The 26,059-nt window shown below is 43.8% G+C and overlaps 1 protein-coding gene across 2 annotated transcripts in view; it reads left to right on the top strand.

The window, feature by feature from the left end:
* Nucleotides 1-26,059, top strand: part of LOC106579641 (piezo-type mechanosensitive ion channel component 2) — a 258,629-nt gene that overhangs the window by 20,819 nt on the left and 211,751 nt on the right. For both annotated transcript variants that reach the window (XM_045702749.1, XM_045702748.1), the window contains exon 2: nt 19,996-20,091. In XM_045702749.1, coding sequence (XP_045558705.1) covers nt 19,996-20,091 — 96 coding nt within the window. The remainder of the gene's footprint in view (nt 1-19,995; nt 20,092-26,059) is intronic.

Genomic DNA, 26,059 nt, shown 5'->3' with positions numbered 1-26,059 from the left:
AGCGGCGTTTTGTTCGTGTGTTCAAGACACTATCTGAAGGGTAAAGAAGGGTGACGCGCCCGGCGCGTTTCGTGACAAAAAAATGTCAAAATATTCCATTACCGTACTTCGAAGCATGTCAAACGCTGTTTAAAATACATTTTTATGCGATTTTTCTCGTAAAAAAGCGATAATATTCCGACCGGGAGTCGTTGTTTTCGTTCAAAGACAGAGAAAGTAAAATGGACTCTTCACGTGCACGCGCGCACCCATCTCATTGTTCTCAGATCGACCACTTACCAAATGCGCTACTGTTTTTCAGCCAGAGACTGGAGAGTCATCATTCAACGTTCTGGCGCCTTCTGAGAGCCTATGGGAAACTTAGAAAATGTCACGTTACAGCAGAGATCCTTTGTTTTGGATAGAGATGACAAAGGCCAAGAAATGGTCAGAGAGGGCGCTTCCTGTTTGGAATCTTCTCAGGTTTTGGCCTGCCATATGAGTTCTGTTATACTCACAGACACCATTCAAACAGTTTTAGAAACTTTAGGGTGTTTTCTATCCAAATCAAACAATTATATGCATATTCTAGTTACTGGGCAGGAGTAGTAACCAGATTAAATCGGGGATGTTTTTTATCCGGCCGTGCAAATACTGCCCCCTATCCCCAACAGGTTAACAATCTGATGGCCTTGAGATAGAAGCTGTTTTTCAATCTCTCTGTCCCAGCTTTGATGCACCTGTACTGACCTTGCCTTCTGGATGGAAGCGGGGTGAACAGGCAGTGGCTCGGTTGGTTATTGTCCTTGATGATCTTTTTGCCTTCCTGTGACATCGGGTGTTGTAGGTGTTCTGGAGGGCAGGTAGTTTTCCTCCGGTGATGCGTTGTGCAGACCTCACCACCCTCTGGAGAGCCCTGTGGTTGTGGGCGGTGCAGTTGCCGTACCAGGCGGTGATAGAGCCCTACAGAATGCTCTCAATTGTGCATCTGTAAAAGTTAGTGAGGGTTTTCAGTGACTGTCCACATTTTTTCAGCCTCCTGAGGTTGAAGAGGCACTGTTGCCCCCCCCCCCCTCAATTGTGCATCTGTAAAAGTTAGTGAGGGTTTTCGGTGACAAACCACATTTTTTCAGTGACAAACCACATTTTTTCAGCCTCCTGAGGTTGAAGAGGCGCTGTTGCCCCCCCCGCACCTACTTGCCCGAGTCTCCCCAGCTTCTCCTTCACCCAAATCCAGATAGCAGATGTTCTGAAATAGCTGCAAATCCTGGACCCGTACAGATCAGCTGGGCTAGACAATCTGGACCCTCTCTTTCTAAAACTATCCGCCGCCATTGTTGCAACCCGTATTACCAGTCTGCTCAACCTCTCCTTCGTATCATCCAAGATCCCTAAAGATTGAAAAGCTGCCGCGGTCATCCCCCTCGTCAAAGGGGGTGACACTCTAGACCCAAACTGTTATAGAGCTATATCCATCCTGCCCTGCCTCTCTAAAGTCTTCGAAAGCCAAGTTAATAGACAGACCACTGACCATTTCGAATCCCACCGTACCTTCTCCGCTGTGCAATCTGGTTTCCGAGCTGGTTACGGGTGCACCTCAGCCACGCTCAAGGTACTAAACGATATCATAACCACCATCAATAAAAGACTGTACTGTGCAGCTGTCTTCATCGACCTGGCCAAGGCTTTCAACTCTGTCAATCACTGCATTTTTATCGGCAGACTCGACAGCCTTGGTTTCTCAAATGACTGCCTCGCCTGGTTCACCAACTATTTCGCAGACAGAGTTCAGTGTGTCAAATTGGAGGGCCTGTTGTCCGGACCTCTGGCAGTCTCTATGGGGGTGCCACAGGGTTCAATTCTCGGGCCGACTCTTTTCTCTGTATATATCAGTGATGTCGCTCTTGCTGCGGGTGATTCCCTGATCCACCTCTACGCAGACGACTCCATTCTGTATACATCTGGCCCTTCTTTGGACACTGTGTTAACCTCTCTAGGGTTGGCGGGACGAAATCGTCCCACCTACTCAACAGCCAGTTGAATCCCATGGCGCATTATTCAAATACCTTAGAAATGCTAAAACTTCAATTTCTCAAACATATGACTATTTTACCCCATTTTAAAGACAAGACTCTCGTTAATCTAACCACACTGTCCGATTTCAAAAAGGCTTTACAATGAAAGCAAAACATTAGATTATGTCAGCAGAGTACCCAGCCAGAAATAATCAGACACCCATTTTTCAAGCTAGCATATAATGTCACATAAACCCAAACCACAGCTAAATGCAGCACTAACCTTTGATGATCTTCATCAGATGACAACCCTAGGACATTATGTTATACAATACATGCATGTTTTGTTCAATCAAGTTCATATTTATATCAAAAACCAGCTTTTTACATTAGCATGTGACGTTCAGAACTAGCATACCCCCCGCAAACTTCCGGTGAATTTACTAAATTACTCACGATAAACATTCACAAAAAACACAACAATTATTTTAAGAATTATAGATACAGAACTCCTCTATGCACTCGCTATGTCCGATTTTAAAATAGCTTTTCGGTGAAAGCACATTTTGCAATATTCTCAGTAGATAGCCCGGCATCACAGGGCTAGCTATTTAGACACCCACCACGTTTAGCACTCACCAAAATCAGATTTACTATAAGAAAAATGTTATTACCTTTGCTGTCTTCGTCAGAATGCACTCCCAGGACTTCTACTTCAATAACAAATGTTGGTTTGGTTCAAAATAATCCATAGTTATATCCAAATATCCTCTGTTTTGTTCGTGAGAAATTTGTTTAAATATTCCATTACCGTACTTCGAAGCATGTCAACCGCTGTTTAAAATCAATTTTTATGCCATTTTTCTCGTAAAGAAGCGATAATATTCCGACCGGGAAAGCGTGTTTAGGTTCAAAGATGAAAGAAAAAACATGGGGTCGACTCGTGCATGCGCCTCAGCCCATTGTCCTCTGATAGAGCACTTGCCAAAAGCGCTAATGTTTTTCAGCCAGTGGCTGGAATTACATCATTCATCTTTTTCCCGCCTTCTGAGAGCCTATGGGAGCCGTAGAAAGTGTCACGTTACAGCAAAGATCCTCAGTCTTCAATAAACAGAGTCAAGAAGCTCAAGGAATGGTCAGAGAGGGCACTTCCTGTACAGAATCTTCTCAGGTTTTTGCCTGCCATTTGAGTTCTGTTATACTCACAGACACCATTCAAACAGTTTTAGAAACTGTAGGGTGTTTTCTATCCAAAGCCAATAATTATATGCATATTCTAGTTTCTGGGCAGTAGTAATAACCAGATTAAATCTGATACGTTTTTTATCCGGCCGTGTAAATACTGCCCCCTACCCCCAACAGGTTAACTAACCTCCAAACGAGCTTCAATGCCATACAACACTCCTTCCGTGGCCTCCAACTGCTCTTAAACGGTAGTAAAACCAAATTCATGCTTTTCAACCGTTCGCTACCCGCACCCGCCCGCCCGACTAGCATCACTACCCTGGACGGTTCTGACCTAGAATATGTGGACAACTACAAATACCTAGATGTCTGGCTAGACTGTGAACTCTCCTTCCAGACTCATATTAAACATCTCCAATCCAAAATCAAATCTAGAATCGGCTTTCTATTTCGCAACAAAGCCTCCTTCACTCATGCCGCCAAACTTACCCTAGTAAAACTGTCATCTACAAAATAGCTTCCAATACTCTACTCAGCAAACTGGATGCAGTCTATCACAGTGCCATCCGTTTTGTTACCAAAACCCCTTATACCACCCACCACTGTGACCTGTATGCTCTAGTCGGCTGGCACTCGCTACATATTCTTCGCTAGACCCACTGGCTCCAGGTCATCTATAGGTCTATGCTAGATAAAGCTCCGCCTTATCTCAGCTCACTGGTCACGATAACAACACCCACCCGTAGCACGCGCTCCAGCAGGTATATCTCACTGGTCATCCCCAAAGCCAACACCTCCTTTGGTCGCCTTTCCTTCCAGTTCTCTGCTGCCAGTGACTGGAACGAATTGCAAAAATTGCTGAAGCTGGAGACTTATATTTCCCTCACTAACTTTAAACATCAGCTATCTGAACAGCTAACCGATCGCTGCATCTGTACATAGTGCATCTGTAAATGGCCCACCCAATCTACCTACCTCATCCCCATATTGTTTTTATTAACTTTTCTGCACACCAGTATCTCTACTTGCACATCATCATCTGTTCATTTATCACTCCAGTGTTAATCTGCTAAATTGTAATTACTCTGGCCTAATTATTGCCTACCTCCTCACGCCATTTGCAGACACTGTATATAGACTTTCTTTTTTTCTATTGTGTTATTGACTGTACGCTTGTTTATTCCATGTGTAACTCTGTGTTGTTTGTGTCGCACTGCTTTGCGTTATCTTGGCCAGGTCGCAGTTGTAAATGAGAACTTGTTCTCAACTAGCTTACCTGGTTAAACAAAGGTGAAATAAAAAAATATATGGTTTCCAGTTTGCACTGAAGTTCCTTGACGGCCGTCTTGTTATCCGCTTGCGGGGGGATATACACGGCTGTAACGATAACCGAGGAGAGTTCTCTTGGGAGATAATATGGTGGGCATTTGATTGTTAGGAATTCTAGGTCAGGTGAACAAAAGGGCTTGAGTTCTTGTATGTTGTTCCAATTACACCATGAGTCGTTAATCATGAAACATACACCCCAGCCCTTCTTCTTACCAGAGAGATGTATATTCCTGTCAGCGCGATGCACTAAAAATCCCATTGGCTGTATGGACTCCGACAGCATGTCCCCAGCTAGCCATGTCTCCATGAAACAGAGTATGTTAAAATCCCGTATATCTCTTTGGAAAGCAACTCTTGCCCTGATTTCGTCGACTTTGTTAACTAGGGACTGGACATTAACAAGTAATATACTCGGAAGTGGTGAGTGGTGTGCGTGCATCCGAAGCCTCACTAGAAGACCGCTTCGGCGCCCTCTCCTCCGGCGGTGTTGTTTTGGGTCGGCCTCTGGAATCAGTTCAAATGCCCTGGGAGGTGCAGACAAAGGATCCGCTTTGGGAAAGTCATATTCCTGGTCGTAGTGCTGGTTGTGCTGGTAAATTGACATCTCTCTGATATCCAATAGTTCTACTCAGTTGTATGTAATAACACTTAAGGTTTTCTGGGCTAACAATGTAAGAAATAATACATAAAAAACTAAATACTGCACAGTTTCCTAAGGACTAGAAGCGAAGCTGCCATCTCTATCAGCACCATCTTTCTTTTGTCGAACCAGGCAATGTTTTTCCACTCCTCAATTGTCCAGTGTTGGTGATCGCGTGCCCACTGAAGCCGCTTCTTTTGTTTTTAAGAGATAGTAGTGGAACCCGGTGTGGTCGTCTGCTGCAATAGCCCATCCGTGACAAATTGTGCGTTCCGATATGCCGTTCTGCACAGGACTGTTGTACTGCGCCGTTATTTGTCTGTTTGTGGCCCGGCTTGTTAGCTTGTATGATTCTTGCCATTCTCCTTCGACCTCTCGTCAACAAGCTGTTTTTGCCCGCAGGACTACCTCTGACCTGATATTTTTTGTTTGTCGCACCATTCTCTGTAAACCCTAGACACTGTTGTGTGTGAAAAGCCCAGGAGGTCTGACGATTCGAAAGTGTCTTTTATGTGACCAGGTCACTTTTACACCTGCAGGCAAAGTAAACAGCAAAGGGAATAATCCCCCATTCCTCCCCCCATTCACTCCCTTTCATTTCACCTCAGGCAGAAAAGATGTGGATCGACCAATCACTCATCTAGTGGTCATTAAGCATAGAGATACTGTCTGCACCACACCATCACTTTGGAGGGCAGCCTGCGTGCAGAGTTGGCGTTGCCAGCTGGGTAGCAATGATCTTCCTCACAAATATCGTAATACAATACATTCATCAGATATGCTACATATTCATCTCATTATATTGAAGGCAGTGTGATGTTACAGCTGCTTATCTTTAGACATATAGCCAGTAGGCACCCAAACTAGCCCTATCTGAAGTATGAATATGATCAATCACATCGCCAGGTGGCCTTGTGTTCTGGCAGACATGAGTCAGTAGTAGATTGCTAACCTGTATTTTATATGGATGATAAACGTTGGACTACTCTGTTTTTGCCAGGCAAAACTGGAAGAAATTAATCTTCTGGTCACTAATCTGGATATGCGTGTCCAACTTTGCGCAGTAAACACATTTATACAAAAACAATAAAAACATTCTGGGGTTGTTATACCACCACCGAAAGGGCACTTTGGAGACTGGAAGGACAAAAAAAGGCATGTGTTCTGCACAGGTAGAACCCTATCTGTGCACGTGCCTTCCACCCTGTGTGATTTAAAGTACATTTTGCTATGATCCTTCATTATTTATAAAACTTTCATTATTTGCAGAAGATTCTGTAAGTGTAGATTAATCTAACCCTGATGAAGATTTTGAAATAAGTAACTGAACAACTGAAATTTAAAGCTTGGTGTATAATTTTGGGAACTCTAGTCGTTCAGTTGGCCAGAAGTGGGAAGGTTGAGTTATGGAAGGGTTAAAATATTTATTGTTCATAAATTCTTTGTAGAGCAGTAATTGATATTTTGATGTGCTTTTACCGGTAAAATCCACTGGGCTGCATAATTCAACTCCCTTAATTAACATTTTATGTTTACTAAAATGTTATATCTGTGCCCTGCAGCTGCTAGAAAGGAAAATGGCTGAGTTCATCTGATTTAAGGACAGACCACATGTTGTTTTGTGTCACAACTCATTTTTTATCAATGTGTAATTTTAACCCACACAGTTGTTTGTATCATTCAACTTTATTATTCCTCGACGACGCCATGTTTATTAATGATGCTGGCATGCCGAATTTGCAACACTTTACTGTCTGTCTCCTTTCCTTTCTGTTAATGGCTAGCTAGACGCTAGAGAGCAATACCACACCCTGACTGTGGTATACTATAACATCAGATAGAATTATCATACCAAAGCAAAGCCAAACTCTTAAGTCTTTCTCCATGACTGTCAGTTTAACTTAAGTCCTTTCTTTACTTGTTAAGCCTCAGTGTTCTCAAAAGCCAACGGCTTACTATAAATAAGATAACTTATAAGCATAAGCACACTTGGTCTCTGATTTACATGTTTGTTCACAATAAGCCATGCCTGTAGTCACATTCCACAACATGCTATATACTTTGGACCGATTTCTGTCTCTGACAAGATATTCAAGCAGGCTTTCCAGCATTCTCTCACTGCAGAATAGAGACATTTTGATTTGACCAAAGCAAACTAAGTTTAGCCCCAAAGAACATTAAGTGCTGTTCATTTCTTGATTGTTTCAGCTTCTAGATTTAACTCAAACCCTGTCTTGTGTATATCCCCACTATATGTATTCAGTTCAAGGAGTAATAATTAATGGGGTGTCTACAGCATAGGTGGTGAAGTGCAAATTCTGCCTGACTTGGAGCTTGACGAGGAAGCAATGGAGCGTGGAAGTGTGCTGCTCTGCACCCACAAACACAGACATGGCCTCCCTTCCTCTCTCCGCCAGTATCATACCAAACTACAATCATTAGGGTCACTTAAACCCACAGCAGATATTATGAGGGGAATCATTTGCAGTGTTTGCAGCTCAGTAAGGAAAATAAACAGGGTGTGGACATTTTGGGGCAGCATGGGGTGTTGTGTGTTGGCAGTGGCTCTGGTCACGACTCCTACTCCAAACAGTCAGGCTTGTCCTGAAGACCCAGCTGATTGAAGCTGCTGCCCCAGTTGATCTGTGTGCTGGCTGTCAATAGGAGGTCACCTGCTGGGGGGAAGTGTTAATGTACACCTAATCCCAATAACACTGCCAGAGACAGGGCTCACCATCCACACAGATCCAGAACCAGAACACACCCACACACATGTGTAGCCGGTGTAAAATGGCTAGCTAGTTAGAGGTGCACACTAGTAGCATTTCAACTGGTGGCGTCACTTGTTCTGAGACCTTGAAGTAGTTGTTTCCATTTCTCTGCAAGGGTCGTGGCTTTTGTGGAGCAATAAGAAACGATGCTTCGAGGGAGGCCGTTGTTGATGTGTTCAGAGGGTCTCTGGTTCAAGCCCAGGTTGAAGCGAGGGGAGCAACGAAAGCAACACTGTTACACATGCGCACACAGATACACACAAATGAAGTTTGCCATACTGCCATAATTACAATACATGAATCTAAACCATCAGTATCCTGTGCACTACCCTCGTTGCGAACCAGGCTTCCCTAAAACAGGAAGCCTGGTGAAGTTAATGGCCGAAAAATAGCTAAATAGGGGTGGCAACCCAATGTAAACCAGTGATGCCTTACAACACATTAAACCAATCAAATGCCTTGCTTGGGTGGAGCTCCAATAGTGCTCACTAGATTAGTGCCGTAGGTGCAACAGTGTGTGAGAATGGCCGGGAAATCGCAGATTAAAACACCATCAGAATATGTTGATGTCGATTTGGTGTATAGAGCACACTTTTGACAAAACAGAATTCAAGTTTTCTTCAATATTCTTCAATGTTGCAAACTAGCATACGGAACAACTCTCTGCAAAATGTGTCCTTCCCGTTCGGAAAACAGTGACGAACATAACACGCAGCACCAACGGCATGTGGGGGGAGGGTTCTTGAAATGTAACATCCAATCAAAATTCTCCAGACCTCCAAGGGAGGCGTGACAGCGACGTGATTTTGGAGGCATGGCAACGTGAGACTACCTGTACGCCTCCGGTGTTAAATCGCTGTTGAAAACTCCTAAATATTCTGCTCTCTGCAATGCAAACCCAAACCTTGTTGCTTCAGGTGATATTAATGAATGGGCTTTGTTATTGTAATGGTGTACACTAACTTGATACAAGTCTGCCTGCAACCCATGCACTGGGCCAACCCTTTAAGTGCTGGTCAAGGAATGGAGGCAGGCAGGCAGGCAGGCAGGCAGGCAGGCAGGCAGGCAGGCAGGCAGGCAGGCAGGCAGGCAGGCAGGCAGGCAGGCAGGCAGGCAGGCAGGCAGGCAGGCAGGCAGGCGTATCCCAACTCCTCCTGAGACACCCGCAGGGAATGGGTTCACGGCTAGGGTCACCATGGTCCAGCACCCCTGGAGCAATTGGGGTTACCTGTTTTACTCAAGGAAAAAGCAACAGAGATTTCACCTTGTAGGCTCTGGGATTCAAACCAGCAACCTTTTGGTAACTGGCCCAATGCTCTAACCTCGAGGCTCTTTACTTTCCGGAGGTTGTATTTACAAACATCTACAGAGAAAAATGCTGAAAATAGTTTACAAAAATAAATTGTAAACTTACTTGGCAGAGGAGTGTTTCTGTCTGTAATAAATCCCTTTTGTGGGGAAAACTCATTCTGATTGGCTGGGCCTGGCTCCCCAGTGGGTGTCCTCCCTGCCTCACCCATTGCTGCACCCCTGCCCAGTCATGTGAAATCTATAGATTAGGGCCTAATGAATGTATGTAAATTGACTGATTTCCTTATATTACTATAAATATTTGAAATTGTTGCGTTCATATTTTTGCTCAGTATACATTTTTGTCATTTAGCTGATGCTCTTATCCAGAGCAACTTACAGAAGTTAAATGCATTGCTCAGGGGCACATAGACCAATTTTTCCCCAAGACGGGTCAGGGATTCAAACCAGTGACCTTTACTGTTACTGGCCCAACGCTCTTAACCTCTAGGCTACCTGTCGCCCTGTTACCTGTCATGTAGCTCTCCCTGAATGAATGAGGGGAACGAAGATTCTAAGGACCAGCCCCAAGAGGGCATGAGTTTGAATCAGACTGTAGCTAGCTTTCCATCCAATTGGCACCAGATTTTCATGCAAATATTCTAAAATCTGCATGAAGAAAATATGCGCATTTTAAAAACTAAAGTTCAATGTGTTTCCAGTCTACTGATAGTTTTGTCAAAATTGTTGTATTAAATAGCAGATGTGCCACTCTGGTCTTGGTGCCTGTGCTCTAGCCAACAGCTTGCAGCGCAGGTAGGCTAGTCTACATGATGACATTATTATGGATAAAAGCAAGAATAATTGTATTTGTCAAACGGCAGCCAAGCATCGATCATCATGTCATTCAGAATCATACCATCGATATTTATTGGAAAAGAGCATCAAGCTCATCACTGTGCACTTTCACCACCCTGTGAAGTTCATCAGAAGTTATTTAATCTGTAGCCTAATAAACTGCATGGTTTCCCGAATCGTAGGTGGGAGGACCGCACACCATATCATCACGTGACTCCAAGTTTACTTCAATATGATGTAAACTTGGAGTTTCTGTACAGCACTTTGAGATATCAGCTGATGTAAGAAGGGCTATATAAATAAATTTGATTTGATTTGATGGTTATTATATCAATATTTATATCAATAATTGCACTTAAACACGTTTCCACCACCATTTTTTTGCATAATACATTTTACAGACACAAAAATTAACAAAAAATATTTAGTATGGTATTTAGAAAATTGTACCGAAACGTCCTGTTTCTGTCACGCTCTGATCTGTTTCACCTGTTCCTGTGATTGTCTCCACCCCCTCCAGGTGTCGCTTATTTTACCCAGTGTATTTATCCCTGTGTTTCCTGTCTCTCTGTTCCAGTTCGTCTTGTATGTTTAAGTCAAGTCGACAAGTGTGTTTTTCCCCATACTCCTTTTGCTATTCTCCTTTTTGTAGTCCTCCTGGTTTTGACCCTTGCCTGTTTTCTGGACTTTGTACCCGCCTGCCTTTACCATTCTGCCTGCCTTGACCAGGAGCCTGTCTGCCACTCTGTACCCCCCGGACTCTGATCTGGTTCTGACCTTTTTGCCTGTCCATGACCATTCTCTTGCCTACCCCTTTGGATTAATAAACATTTTAAGACTCCAACCATCTGCCTCCTGTGTCTACATCTGGGTCTCGCCTTTTGCCATGATAGTTTCCATCACAGCTGTCGTGATTTTTTTATTTATAAGGTATGACATAAAAACTGTGGATGGAAACAGGGAGTGGTTTGTGATATAAAGTCTTTAAAAAAGCAGTGGAAAAGGTGTTAAAGTCTAAATGTTGAATACAATTATATTTACATTTACTCTACTGCTTGTCTGTGAGGTTGGTCTTTCAGTGGTCGAAATATGAGACAAAATATCCACAGGAAATGATTATTTACATTTTTTTACATTTAAGTCATTTAGCAGACGCTCTTATCCAGAGCGACTTACAAATTGGTGGATTCACCTTATGATATCCAGTGGAACAACCACTTTACAATAGTGCATCTAAATCTTTTAAGGGGGGGGTGTTAGAAGGATTACTTTATCCTATCCTAGGTATTCCTTAAAGAGGTGGGGTTTCAGGTGTCTCCGGAAGGTGGTGATTGACTCCGCTGTCCTGGCGTCGTGAGGGAGCTTGTTCCACCATTGGGGTGCCAGAGCAGCGAACAGTTTTGACTGGGCTGAGCGGGAATTGTGCTTCCTCAGAGGTAGGGAGGCGAGCAGGCCAGAGGTGGATGAACGCAGTGCCCTTGTTTGGGTGTAGGGCCTGATCAGAGCCTGAAGGTACGGAGGTGCCGTTCCCCTCACAGCTCCGTAGGCAAGCACCATGGTCTTGTAGCGGATGCGAGCTTCAACAGGAAGCCAGTGGAGAGAGCGGAGGAGCGGGGTGACATGAGAGAACTTGGGAAGGTTGAACACCAGACGGGCTGCGGCGTTCTGGATGAGTTGTAGGGGTTTAATGGCACAGGCAGAGAGCCCAGCCAACAGCGAGTTGAAGTAATCCAGACGGGAGATGACAAGTGCCTGGATTAGGACCTGCGCCACTTCCTGTGTGAGGCAGGGTCGTACTCTGCGGATGTTGTAGAGCATGAACCTACAGGATCGGGTCACCGCCTTGATGTTAGTAGAGAATGACAGGGTGTTGTCCAGGGTCACGCCAAGGTTCTTAGCACTCTGGGAGGAGGACACAATGGAGTTGTCAACCGTGATGGCGAGATCATGGAACGGGCAGTCCTTCCCCGGGAGGAAGAGCAGCTCCGTCTTGCCGAGGTTCAGCTTGAGGTGGTGATCCGTCATCCACACTGATATGTCTGCCAGACATGCAGAGATGCGATTCGCCACCTGGTTATCAGAAGGGGGAAAGGAGAAGATTAATTGTGTGTCGTCTGCATAGCAATGACAGGAGAGACCATGTGAGGATATGACAGAGCCAAGTGACTTGGTGTATAGCGAGAATAGGAGAGGGCCTAGAACAGAGCCCTGGGGGACACCAGTGGTGAGAGCACGTGGTGCGGAGACAGATTCTCGCCACGCCACCTGGTAGGAGCAACCTGTCAGGTAGGACGCAATCCAAGCGTGGGCCGCGCCGGAGATGCCCAACTCGGAGAGGGTGGAGAGGAGGATCTGATGGTTCACCGTATCAAAGGCAGCAGATAGGTCTATGAGGATGAGAGCAGAGGAGAGAGAGTTAGCTTTAGCAGTGCGGAGAGCCTCCGTGACACAGAGAAGAGCAGTCTCAGTTGAATGACCAGTCTTGAAACCTGACTGATTTGGATCAAGAAGGTCATTCTGAGAGAGATAGCAGGAGAGCTGGCCAAGGACGGCACGTTCAAGAGTTTTGGAGAGAAAAGAAAGAAGGGATACTGGTCTGTAGTTGTTGACTTCGGAGGGATCGAGTGTAGGTTTTTTCAGAAGGGGTGCAACTCTCGCTCTCTTGAAGACGGAAGCCAGCGGTCAAGGATGAGTTGATGAGCGAGGTGAGGTAAGGGAGAAGGTCTCCGGAAATGGTCTGGAGAAGAGAGGAGGGGATAGGGTCAAGCGGGCAGGTTGTTGGGCGGCCGGCCGTCACAAGACGTGATATTTCATCTGGAGAGAGAGGGGAGAAAGAGGTCAAAGCACAGGGTAGGGCAGTGTGAGCAGGACCAGCGGTGTCGTTTGACTTAGCAAACGAGGATCGGATGTCGTCAACCTTCTTTTCAAAATGGTTGACGAAGTCATCCGCAGAGAGGGAGGAGGGGGGGAGGGGGAGGAGGATTCAGGAGGGAGGAGAAGGTGGCAAAGAGCTTCCTAGGGTTAGAGGCAGATGCTTGGAATTTAGAGTGGTAGAAAGTGGCTTTAGCAGCAGAGACAGAAGAGGAAAATGTAGAGAGGAGGGAGTGAAAGGACGCCAGGTCCGCAGGGAGGCGAGTTTTCCTCCATTTCCGCTCGGCTGCCCGGAGCCCTGTTCTGTGGGCTCGCAATTAGTCATCGAGCCACGGAGCAGGAGGGGAGGACCGAGCCGGCCTGGAGGATAGGGGACATAGAGAATCAAAGGATGCAGAAAGGGAGGAGAGGAGGGTTGAGGAGGCAGAATCAGTGGATAGGTTGGAGAAGGTTTGAGCAGAGGGAAGAGATGATAGGATGGAAGAGGAGAGAGTAGCGGGAGAGAGAGAGCGAAGGTTGGGACGGTGCAATACCATCCGAGTAGGGGCAGAGTGAGAAGTGTTGGATGAGAGCGAGAGGTAAAAGGATACAAGGTAGTGGTCGGAGACTTGGAGGGGAGTTGCAATGAGATTAGTGGACGAACAGCATCTAGTAAAGATGAGGTCAAGCGTATTGCCTGCCTTGTGAGTAGGGGGGGAAGGTGAGAGGGTGAGGTCAAAAGAGGAGAGGAGTGGAAAGAAGGAGGCAGAGAGGAATGAGTCAAAGGTAGACGTGGGGAGGTTAAAGTCACCCAGAACTGTGAGAGGTGAGCCATCCTCAGGAAAGGAACTTATCAAAATGTCAAGCTCATTGATGAACTCTCCAAGGGAACCTGGAGGGCGATAAATGATAAGGATGTTAACCTGTTATGGCTAGGGGGCAGTATTTTCACGGCTGGATAAAAAACGTACCCGATTTAATCTGGTTACTACTCCTGCCCAGTAACTAGAATATGCATATAATTATTGGCTTTGGATAGAAAACACTCCAAAGTTTCTAAAACTGTTTGAATGGTGTCTGTGAGTATAACAGAACTCAAATGGCAGGCCAAAACCTGAGAGATTCCTTTACAGGAAGTGGCCTGTCTGACCATTTCTTGAACTTCTTTGCCATCTCTATCTTTTACAAAGGATCTCTGCTCTAACGTGACACTTCCTACGTCTTCCATGGGCGCTCAGAGCCCGGGAAAAACCTGAATGTCGTCATCCCAGCCGCAGGCTGAAACACATTATCGCCTTTCTCAAGTGGCCGATCAAGGGACTGTGGGCTTAGGCGCGTGCCCTGGCTGCCCCCGTCTTTGTGATTTTTCCTCTGTTTGCGGAAAAGGAGATTCCCGGTCGGAATATTATCGCTTTTTTACGAGATAAATTGCATAAAAATTGATTTTAAACAGCGGTTGACATGCTTCGAAGTACGGTAATGGAATATTTAGAATTTTTTTGTCACGAATTGCGCCATGCGCACGACCATGATTTACCATTTCGGATAGTGTCTGGGACGCACGAACAAAACGCCGCTATTCGGATATAACGATGGATTATTTTGGACCAAACCAACATTTGTTATTGAAGTAGCAGTCCTGGGAGTGCATTCTGACGAAGACAACAAAAGGTAATCAAACTTTTATAATAGTAAATCTGATTTTGGTGAAGGCTAAACTTGCCGGGTGTCTAAATAGCTAGCCCGTGATGGCTGGGCTATGTACTTAGAATATTGCAAAATGTGCTTTCACCAAAAAGCTATTTTAAAATCGGACATATCGAGTGCATAGAGGAGTTCTGTATCTATAATTCTTAAAATAATTGTTATGCTTTTTGTGAACGTTTATCGTGAGTAATTTAGTAAATTGTTAGTAAATTCCCCGGAAGTTTGGTGCTAGTTCTGAACGTCACATGCTAATGTAAAAAGCTGTTTTTTGATATAAATATGAACTTGATTGAACAAAACATGCATGTATTGTATAACATAATGTCCTAGGTGTGTCATCTGATGAAGATCATCAAAGGTTAGTGCTGCATTTAACTGTCTTCTGGGTTTTTGTGACATTATATGCTAGCTTGAAAAATGGGTGTCTGATTATTTCTGGCTTGGTACTCTGCTGACATAATCTAATGTTTTGCTTTCGCTGTAAAGCCTTTTTGAAATCGGACAGTGTGGTTAGATAAAGGAGAGTCTTGTCTTTAAAATGCTGTGAAATAGTCATATGTTTGAAAAATTGAAGTTTTTGTATTTTTGAGGAATTTGTAATTCGCGCCACGCCTATCATTGGATATTGGAGCAGGTGTTCCGCTAGCGGAACGTCTAGATGTAAGATTAAGCTTGAAAGGGCTGGTAACTGTGACAGCATGGAATTCAAATGAGGAGATAGACAGATGGGTCAGGGGAGAAAGAGAGAATGTCCACTTGGGAGAGATGAGGATTCCAGTGCCACCACCCCGCTGGCCAGATGCTCTCGGGGTATGCGAGAACACATGGGCAGACGAGGAGAGAGCAGTAGGAGTAGCAGTGTTATCTGTGGTAATCCATGTTTCCGTCAGTGCCAAGAAGTCGAGGTGCTGGAGGGTAGCATAGGCTGAGATGAACTCTGCCTTGTTGGCCGCAGACCGGCAGTTCCAGAGGCTGCCGGAGACCTGGAACTCCACGTGGGTCGTGCGCGCTGGGACCACCAGGTTAGAGTGGCAGCGGCCACGCGGTGTGAAGCGTTTGTGTGGCTTGTGCAGAGGGGAGAGAACAGGGATAGACAGACACATAGTTGACAGGCTACAGAAGAGGCTACGCTAATGCAAAGGAGATTGGAATGACAAGTGGACTACACTTCTCGAATGTTCAGAAAGTTAAGCTTACGTTGCAAAAATGTTATTGACTAAAATGACGAAGATGATACAGTACTGCTGGCTGGTGAAGTAGGCTAGCTAGCAGTGGTTGCGTTGTTGACTTTGTTTGAATGTGTAGCTGGCTAGGTAACCTCGATAGTTTCAGTACTACACCTTATCATGATACAAAAGCAACTATGTAGCTAGCTAACATAGCACTAATCAAGACGTTCCTTTGTAATGTATTTCGTTTCTACAATTCTGCTCGACGGTAATAGTTGGCTAGGTTTGGAAAAATGGCGTCGCGGGGGACGAAAATAGCTGGCTAGCTAACCTCGATAATTACTCTAAACTACACAATTATCAAACTATGACAAAGACAACTAACACTGCACTCGTCAAATCGTTCCGTTGTAATGTATTGGTTTCTACAGTGCTGCTAGTCAGTAAAGGTTGGCTAGCTAGCAGTGGGTTTGATGATGACTAGGTGTGTTGACTAAGTCTGGAGTCTGGACAACGGCGTCGCGGCGCGGCGCGGCTGGCTAGCTAACCTCGATAATTACTCTAAACTACACAATTATCTTAGATACAAAGACAGCAAAGACAGCTATGTAGCTAGCTAGCACTACACTAATCAAGTCGTTCCGTTGTAATGTAATAGTTTCTACAGTGCTGCTAGTCAGTAAAGGTTGGCTAGCTAGCAGTGGGTTTGATGATGACTAGGTGTGTTGACTAAGTCTGGAGTCTGGACAACGGCGTCGCGTCGCGGTGCGGCTGGCTAGCTAACCTCGATAATTACTCTAAACTACACAATTATCTTAGATACAAAGACAGCAAAGACAGCTATGTAGCTAGCTAGCACTACACTAATCAAGTCGTTCCGTTGTAATGTAATAGTTTCTACAGTGCTGCTAGTCAGTAAAGGTTGGCTAGCTAGCAGTGGGTTTGATGATGACTAGGTGTGTTGACTAAGTCTGGAGTCTGGACAACGGCGTCGCGTCGCGGTGCGGCTGGCTAGCTAACCTCGATAATTACTCTAAACTACACAATTATCTTAGATACAAAGACAGCAAAGACAGCTATGTAGCTAGCTAGCACTACACTAATCAAGTCGTTCCGTTGTAATGTAATAGTTTCTACAGTGCTGCTAGTCAGTAAAGGTTGGCTAGCTAGCAGTGGGTTTGATGATGACTAGGTGTGTTGACTAAGTCTGGAGTCTGGACAATGGCGTCGCGTCGCGGCTGGCTAGCTAACCTCGATAATTACTCTAAACTACACAATTATCTTAGATACAAAGACAGCAAAGACAGCTATGTAGCTAGCTAGCACTACACTAATCAAGTCGTTCCGTTGTAATGTAATAGTTTCTACAGTGCTGCTAGTCAGTAAAGGTTGGCTAGCTAGCAGTGGGTTTGATGATGACTAGGTGTGTTGACTAAGTCTGGAGTCTGGACAATGGCGTCGCGTCGCGGCTGGCTAGCTAACCTCGATAATTACTCTAAACTACACAATTATCTTAGATACAAAGACAGCAAAGACAGCTATGTAGCTAGCTAGCACTACACAAATCAAGTCGTTCCGTTGTAATGTAATAGTTTCTACAGTGCTGCTAGTCGGTAGAAGTTGGCTAGTTGGCTAGCTAGCAGTGTTGACTAAGTTAGGAGGACGAAAACAGCTGGCTGGCTAGCTAACCTCGATAATTACTCTAAACTACACAATTATCTTTGATACAAAGACGGCTATGTAGCTAGCTAAGAAAAAATTGTTCAGATCAAACCGTTGTAATGTAATGAAATGTAATATTACCTGTGGAGCGAAGTGAAGTGCGACTACCCGCTCCAAACCCGGAAGTATATTTCCCCGACTTATTAGAAATATCTGTTTCTAACACCTGACACATGCACAAAACCATGTAAACACCTGCAAGACTTCGGTCAGTACATCGAGTGCATGTACTTCCTTCTTGTGCATGTGCCTTTGTTCACCAGCAAACAAATCTTGTTTGCCACACACAGCGGTGGGTTTAATAAGACTTTCCTATGGATATTTTGTCTTAAAATTCGACCCACTGAATTTTCTTCAACATTTGTGACAGACAAGGGAAGTTATGTGTTTTTTTTCTATGTAAATGTGCGTAGTTATGCTGACATCATCGCCACGATCGGAACTAGGCCTCCCTGTGAGTCACAGTCTCTTGTAGCGTCTGAACTTTTCAACCTGCAGTGTAAGTATTTTCAAATAGAATAAAGTGTAATTGTACTGGTTTGGTATTTGGCCTATTAACATCCCACTGCTTGGTTATGGTGGTGTTAGTCATATGATGGTCATTTGAATAATTCTGTAAATACTACTTGACATGACTTAATTCTGAAGTAAGTACAGGCAATGTTTAATAAAGGCCCAATCCTGAATTTGAAAAACAACTTGGTGGTAAATGTCACAGGGGTTGCACCTTTAAACTGATGCGTCCCACTGGACTGAATTGTATCAATGGGGAGTGTTCCACTCAGGAAAAGCAAACAATGCTCTTTTAATGGCAAACAAAGGGATGAAGCAGAAGAGAAAAGAGATGAGTACAAGTACATTTTGAAACCTTAAAACTGTGAAATATAACCTATTAAAAATAGGAACAAATGCCACTGTGCTGTATCAGGGGAAATACATAAAGGAAAAAAGTGTGTCCATTGTTGTGCATAAAAATATAATTGTAATTTAGAATCTATGCTTTGTGTGTATTTCTGGGTTGTGAGCGATGGAGCCTTTATTTTTACCATTAAGCAGGCCACCAACCTCTGTTGCATGCAATAATTCATAGAGCTCCTTAGAAAATGACTCAAGTCCATCATTGTTCAGAGGAGTGGACCATTTTGTTTGAAAGCCTGAAGAAATATGCTGCAAACATAATTAATTTTGGCTGAAAGCGCCGACGGACTCACAGGACTATTTAACACAAGTGCCATACATGACATTTTTCATAAACTTTGCGCAGGCTGAAGATTGAGCTGCATGTATGTTTTCCCAGATAGATTCATGGACAGACCGGTACTCAGGCTAAAATGCTTGACTTAAATGGCATCAGCCATGGTTTATCTTAATGCAATCTGGACGTTTTTTGGCACGGTGTAGCTGTAGTAGATGTCGTTTTGCTCAGTTTTGGCATTCCGACAGAGATCTGCCAAGTTTTCTCCAGTGCCAAATGCCTGTTGTCAAACACTGTTGGAATGTCGAGTGCAGCAGTGCAGGCATCTATCAAACACTGTATGTCAAAAACGTTGAGGTTTATACATAGCCGCAGGAAGCAGGGGTGCTGAGGGTGCTGCAGCACCCCCTGAAAAATCGGAATAGAAACAAATATATGAATAAAAACTATAATAAAAGTAATGCACGGGCCTTTACAACTCCTGTATTTGTGAACCGATTTAGCCGTCGCAGCATCCCCACCCCAACCATCTTCCTGCTGCTATGGCTTTACAGAGCTATCCCTTCCCTCCACTCCCATCGACACTGTTCACACCACTCTCCAAAGCTGTAATCATAACTGTTAGAGACACAGAACTTCTTCGTCCCTTTAATTTGAAACGTTGGTGCTGCTGTTCTGTTTTATTTTGGTTCCTTCTAATTAAGGCTACTAACTTCTGGGGGGGGGTTATCCATGGTGTTATGTCACAGATGGGTTCTGATTCATCCAGGGTATTATGTCACAGATGGGTTCTGATTTATTCATGGTGTTATGTCACAGATGGGTTCTGATTTATCCATGGTGTTATGTCACAGATGATGTCTGATTTATCCATGGTGTTATGTCACAGATGGGTTCTGATTTATCCATGGTGTTATGTCACAGATGATGTCTGATTTATCCATGGTATTATGTCACAGATGGGTTCTGATTTATCCATGGTGTTATGTCACAGATGGGTTCTGATTTATCCATGGTGTTATGTCACAGATGGGTTCTGATTTATCCATGGTGTTATGTCACAGATGGGTTCTGATTTATCCATGGTGTTATGTCACAGATGGGTTCTGATTTATCCGTGGTGTTATGTCACAGATGGGTTCTGATTTATCCATGGTGTTATGTCACAGATGGGTTCTGATTTATCCATGGTGTTATGTCACAGATGGGTTCTGATTTATCCAGGGTATTATGTCATAGATGGGTTCTGATCCGATGTTTTACTTGCTCCCTTGTTGTTTTGCAGCCTGTCTGTTCCGGTACAATGGGTTTTCTTTTGTCTACCTCATCTACCTCCTGCTCATCCCGCTGTTCCCAGAACCCACCAAAACAACAATGCAAGGTAAGAAATGTTTCCTCCATGATGTATTCCAGTGAACTTATTTAGTCAGGTTTGTTTCTTACAGTAGATGTGTTCTTACTGTACAGCTCTCTTCCATCAGTGTAGAGGCCACATATGTTTTGGTATGAGGATGTGGAGGTAACAGTTATCTGTCTAAGAGTCAACTGACACATACAACCCTTTTAGAGACTCTTAACTGGTAATTCCTTGAGCAAACAAATCAAATCAAACAATCCATTTTAAAGAGCCAGAGGTTAAATGGTTACGTTATCAGGGTTTATGGATGGCCTCAGCCTAAACCGAGGATTTACAGCACTCAGTGACAGAATGATTTCAGACTCCTCGGCCTCTGTGTCAGAGAAGGCAGGGATGAGAAATGATGGTGCTGTGGTTTGACATTGCAACACACACACACAAACCATATCTGTCCTTAAAATACTGAGGAAACATTTTCCTGTACGGTTTTCCTTCATGTGCACCTCAATCTTTACCATCTCAGTTTGAATGTGGCTTTCATTGTACACTGTAAGCCTTCAGTTAAATATAAGATACATTTCTTCTTAACACTACCTCCCAAATTGTGTGACAGCCAGGCAGGGATAACACCACTCAGGAAAAGGGAGGGAGGGAGGGAGGACAGAGTGAGATGAAAGAATGCAGCTTCTGCCTGTCTGCACAGAGACACATGCACTCCTCCTTCACTCTCCCCCTTAAGTGTCAGCTGGCCACAAGTTCATCTCTCTCCCTCTCTCCCTCTCTAGCCTGTGAAAGCTCATCCTAAAATCTACTATCAGTGCCTCTGGCTACTACCAGTGCTGGAACACACTTTGCATCAGTACACACTAAATCTAACTGGTTCCCTTGTGTTTCTATAGGGTGGTGAGTGTATAGTGAGGTATTAGCAGTGTTGTGTATGACTATACTCCCCTTAATGTGAATTGTATAAACACCCCTTCCTATCCTGTCCCCCATTGGCTAAACTTATTTCAGTGTTTAATAACCCAGCTGTTATCTGGTCAGAAATACCTTTTTAGTCACCTCATCTGGTATTCTGGAGTTAATACATACGTATAAATTCATTATATGTACCCATTGATTCTTGAAGAATATAACTTATAAATGCCTCATGAGCTTAGTTCAACTGTCGTACACCATCAGAACCCAAAATATAAACTTGTTTTACTCCAATATTTGTCAACAAAGTGAATATTGAGAAAACACTATATAGCCTCAAAACATGATTACAACTATTATTTTGATGTCATGGATGGTCAGTCCTTGCATCCATAACTCTGTCTATGAATGTGAGAGCGGTTGAATTTTTCCAGTCCCATCCCTTAGCTTTTTACCAAAACAGGGGTGGAGAGTATTCCAGACGTGTCAGAGCATGTGCTTGTCAGTCATGTGCCTCTTGTTTCAGGAGATTCTCTTGCCTTGGGGTGACAAGGCTTGGCACTAAAATCTAAAGTTATCCCCCACAAATAAAGTAGTCCACCAAAACATTGGTGGACGGGTGGGTTGGTTGGTGACAGTGGGGGGGGGAGAATCTAAGCCGGAAAATATTGACTCAATATCTATCCAATGACGCCGGTACATCAAAGACAGGTTCTTGCTCTATATTTACTCACAAAAAAACTATTTTATGACTTCTATTGAGGTGAAGACATGACACTCCTTCCACCTCGACACCTCTAGGGAAATTAAATGACCATTTGAATGGCATTACAGTTTTGTGGTTCCCATTTTTTTTTTTAGGACGAAGCAGCTGAGGCAGCCAAATGGACAGAGACAAAAAACTGTGATAGAACAAGATCATATGCCGGTGATGGACAATCAGGAAGTGATAGAGGTCAGGGTTCAAAAGTAAAGACTTCTCTGGTCTTCTAGCAGCTGGCTACGGAGTGGTGGAGAGATTGAGACATCTTTCCTCTCCTTTTTATTCCCCTCCAACTGTTTCCCTCCATCACAACTCCAGTGTTAGGCTTCAGTCCCATCTCCACTCTCCTGGAAAAAATGGACATCAATTAGTTATTTTCCTCAAGTCCTTTATAAACCAAAATGTTCTCTGATTTTACACAGCTTTTCTAATAAAACTCGAGTGACCGTCCATATGTCATCCTCCGCGACACCTGTTGAGGCCAAGCTTTGTGGTCAAGCAGCTAATTATAACTAATGTTTAGTAAAATTCGATAGGGCTCGATCCAATCATACCCGCATTCCAGCATTCACGCAGTTGATGTTATTCCCACAGTCAAATCCAAACTGTGAGGAAGACAGTAAACATTACTATTGCAGACACACAAACAGTAAGTCCAACTTTTGCAGTGGTATAACTGTTTGAAGAAGTCAGTCAGTCAGTGTCATGGGCTGATGCACTTTATCAACCAACCAAAACCTTGATGTAAACAACCCAGACCTTGCTAATTGACATAAAAGCCGTTTCCCCTGATGACTTGGGTTCTATATAAGTTCCCTCAGAGGAATCTCTGTAATACAATACAACACCACAATCCCAGCAAACTCCAGTACCCCACTACTCCGAGCCATCCTGAAGGACGGTAATACAAACAGACGTAATCTGTCCTTGGAGAGGGGGACGCAGGAGACAAGAGGGCTTCCTGAGGAAACAGAGCTCAATGGAGAGGTCGTCACCAGGGGACCCCAGGCCCACGCCTCCCTAAACCCCTTCGTCCAAACCCCTCTGGCTCTTTTCCCCAGGAAGCCGATGAGTCACCAGCACCGTTCACACAATGAGCTGCCTATCTGCCTGCCATCCCAATCCCCCCCTCTCTGTCTCTTTGAATCCTGACTCAATGCAACCTGTCAACCATGACCCTCTGGGACCCTCTGTTAAGGCAAACCGACAGTGAGGCTTTGACTCATTGGGTATTTTGTCAGGTGGATTGTATTTGAACTTTTATTGATGTTTCATAACGTTTGATGGCCCAGTGCAGTCAAAATTAGATTTTCCTGTGTTTTATATATATTTCCACACTATGAGGTTGTGAAATTGTAAAAATTATGATAATTCCCTTTTAGTGTAAGAGCTGTTTGAAAAGAACACCTGAAATATCAGCTTGTTGTCGTGGCATGTAGTTTTGGCCTGCCTGGTGACATTAGTTAATATACCAATAAGAAAGAGTGTTCCAAACCTCTCTGCCAATAACAGCAGGGTTTCAGTTTTCCCCTCTCCACTCAGACTACTCCCAGACAGTCCTAGCAAAATTTTTGCTTGAAATTACTCTTCGCTAAGAAGCTATTTTTGTACATTTTTGACTGTTTTAATTGAAAACATTCACAGTAAGGTACTTAATTGTTACTCAGAAATGATTTGATATTGAGATAAAAAAATGGCTGCATTGGACCTTTACATTTTTGGACCGGTTGTTTGGAATAGAAATTGGATCAGTTGCTTGTTCAGCACTGAATTTAATAATAATAGTGCAAAATGTTAAGGGAGGCTGAAGAATGCAAGTTTCTGCATCACTGTCTGTTTACCAGTCAACTAGCTCTTCCTGTTGAGGTTGCATTCCAAGTGTAATACTGTATGCTGGCTTGGGCCGGCTCCTTGAACACTTCTTTGTTCATTGACAATATTCTTTGGCAGCCGATGAGGTCATGTCCCACACACACACACACACACACACACACACACACACACACCTCTGACTCACATCATAAAGTATAATTAGAGACTGGTTCACAGTTTGTTTCCTTGATGGATTAAACATTTGTTACCTTTTTTGTTAGCTGTAGCGTTTGCTATATTTGCTACAGCTAACTCAAATTAAATCAAACTTTATTTGTCACATGCGCCGAATACAACAGGTGTAGACCTTACCATGAAATGCTTACTTACAAGCCCTTAACCAACAATGCAGTTGAAGAAAGAGTTAAGAAAATATTTACTAAATAAATGTAAGTAAAAAATTATAAAAAGTAACACAATAAAATAACAATAACAAGGCTATATACAGGGGTACCGGTACAGAGTCAATGTGCGGGTGTACAGGTTAGTTGAGGTAATTTGTACATGTAGGTAGGGGTAAAGTGACTATGCATAGATAATATACAGCGAGTAGCAGCAGTGGGGGGGGTCAATGTAAATAGTCTGGTGGCCATTTGATTAATTGTTCAGCAGTCTTATGGCTTGGGGTTAGAAGCTGTTAAGGAGCCTTTTGGTCCTAGACTTGGCGCTCCGGTACCGCTTGCCGTGCGGGAGCAGAGAGAACAGTCTATGACTTGAGTGGCTGGAGTTTTGGACTATTTTTGGGGCTTTCCTCTGACACAGCCTACTATGTAGGTGCTGGATGGCAGGAAGCATGGCCCTAGTGATGTACTAGGCTGTATGCACTACTCTTTGTAGCACCTTACGGTCAGATGCCGAGCATTTGCCATACCAGGTGGTGATGCAAACGGTCAGAATGCGCTCCATGGTGCAGCTGTATAACTTTTTTAGGATCTGGGGACCCATGTCGAATCTTTTCAGTCTCCTGAGGGGGAAAAGGTGTTGTCGTGCCCTCTTCACGACTGTCTTTGTGTGTTTGGACCATGATAGTTTGTTGGTGATGTGGACACCAAGGAACTTGAAACTCTCAACCAGCTTCAATACAGTCCACGTAGTCATGGGTGAACAGGGAGTACAGGAGAGGACTAAGCACGCACCCCTGAGGGGCCCCAGTGTTGAGGATCAGCGTGGCAGACATGTTGTTGCCTACCCTTACCACCTGGTGGCGGCCCATCAGGAAGTCCAGGATCCAGTTGCAGAGGGAGGTGTTTAGTCCCAGGGTCCTTAGCTTATTAATGAGCTTTTTGGGGACTATGGTGTTGAACGCTGAGCTGTAGTCAATTAACCTTTCTGGGCCAGTGGGACGCTTGCGTCCCACCCTAATCAACAGCCAGTGGAATCGCGTCACGCTAAATGCAAAACCTCATAAATGCTATAACTTCAATTTCTCAAACATATGACTATTTTACACCGTTTTATAGATACACCTCTCCTAAATCGAACCACGTTGTCCGATTTCAAAAAGGCTTTACAGCAAAAGCAAAACATTAGATTATGTCAGCAGAGTACCCAGCCAGAAATAATCACACAGCCATTTTCAAAGCAATTAGCATGCATCACAAATACCCAAAACACAGCTAAATGCAGCACTAACCTTTGACAACCTTCATCAGATGACACTCATAGGACATCATGTTACACAACACATGCATTTTTTGTTCGATAAAGTTCATATTTATATATAAAAACAGCATTTTACATCGGCGCATGACGTTCAGAAAATCTTTTGCCTCAAATGCTTCCGGTTTATTAGCGCTACAATTTACAAAATTACTATTCAAAAACATTGTTAAAATGTAATATTGTCATTCAAAGACTTATAGATTAACATGTCTTGAATGCCATCTCTTTGCCAGATTTAAAAATAACTTTACTGGGAAATCACACTTTGCAATAAACGATGTGGTATACCCAGAAAAATAGTCTAGGCTATACATGTTTTGAGCCATCTTGGAACGATCAACCATCAAAAATACTATTGTAAATAATCACTTACCTTTGATTATCTTTATCAGAAGGCACTTCTAGGCATCCCAGGTCCATAACAAATGTAGTTTTGTTCAAAAAAGTTAATAATTTATGTCCCAATAGCGTTAGCGCGCTCCGAAGGCTAGTGAAAATGTACCGTCTGCGTCTGACTTGTCGTCAGGAATGAGCAAAAAATATATATTTAAGTTCGTTCAAACATGTCAAACGTTGTATAACATAAATCTTTAGGGGCTTTTTCAACCAGGGCTTCAATAATATTCCATTGGGATGGTTGCATTGTCTTTCAAAACGTTTCGAAAAGGGAGAGTACCCATGGGCGCCGACGTCACAATGGTAATGGCCCATTTCCTGTGACCAAGGTAAACATCCTCTCTTTGAGTCAATTTTGATGGTAGGAGGCTCAAAACACTT

The sequence above is a fragment of the Salmo salar genome, chromosome ssa19 (genome assembly GCF_905237065.1).
Source record: "Salmo salar chromosome ssa19, Ssal_v3.1, whole genome shotgun sequence".
In the NCBI taxonomy this organism is placed as follows: Eukaryota; Metazoa; Chordata; class Actinopteri; order Salmoniformes; family Salmonidae; genus Salmo; species Salmo salar.
The sequence above is the reverse complement of the archived record's forward strand: the minus strand, read 5'-3'. Positions and strand labels throughout refer to the sequence as shown.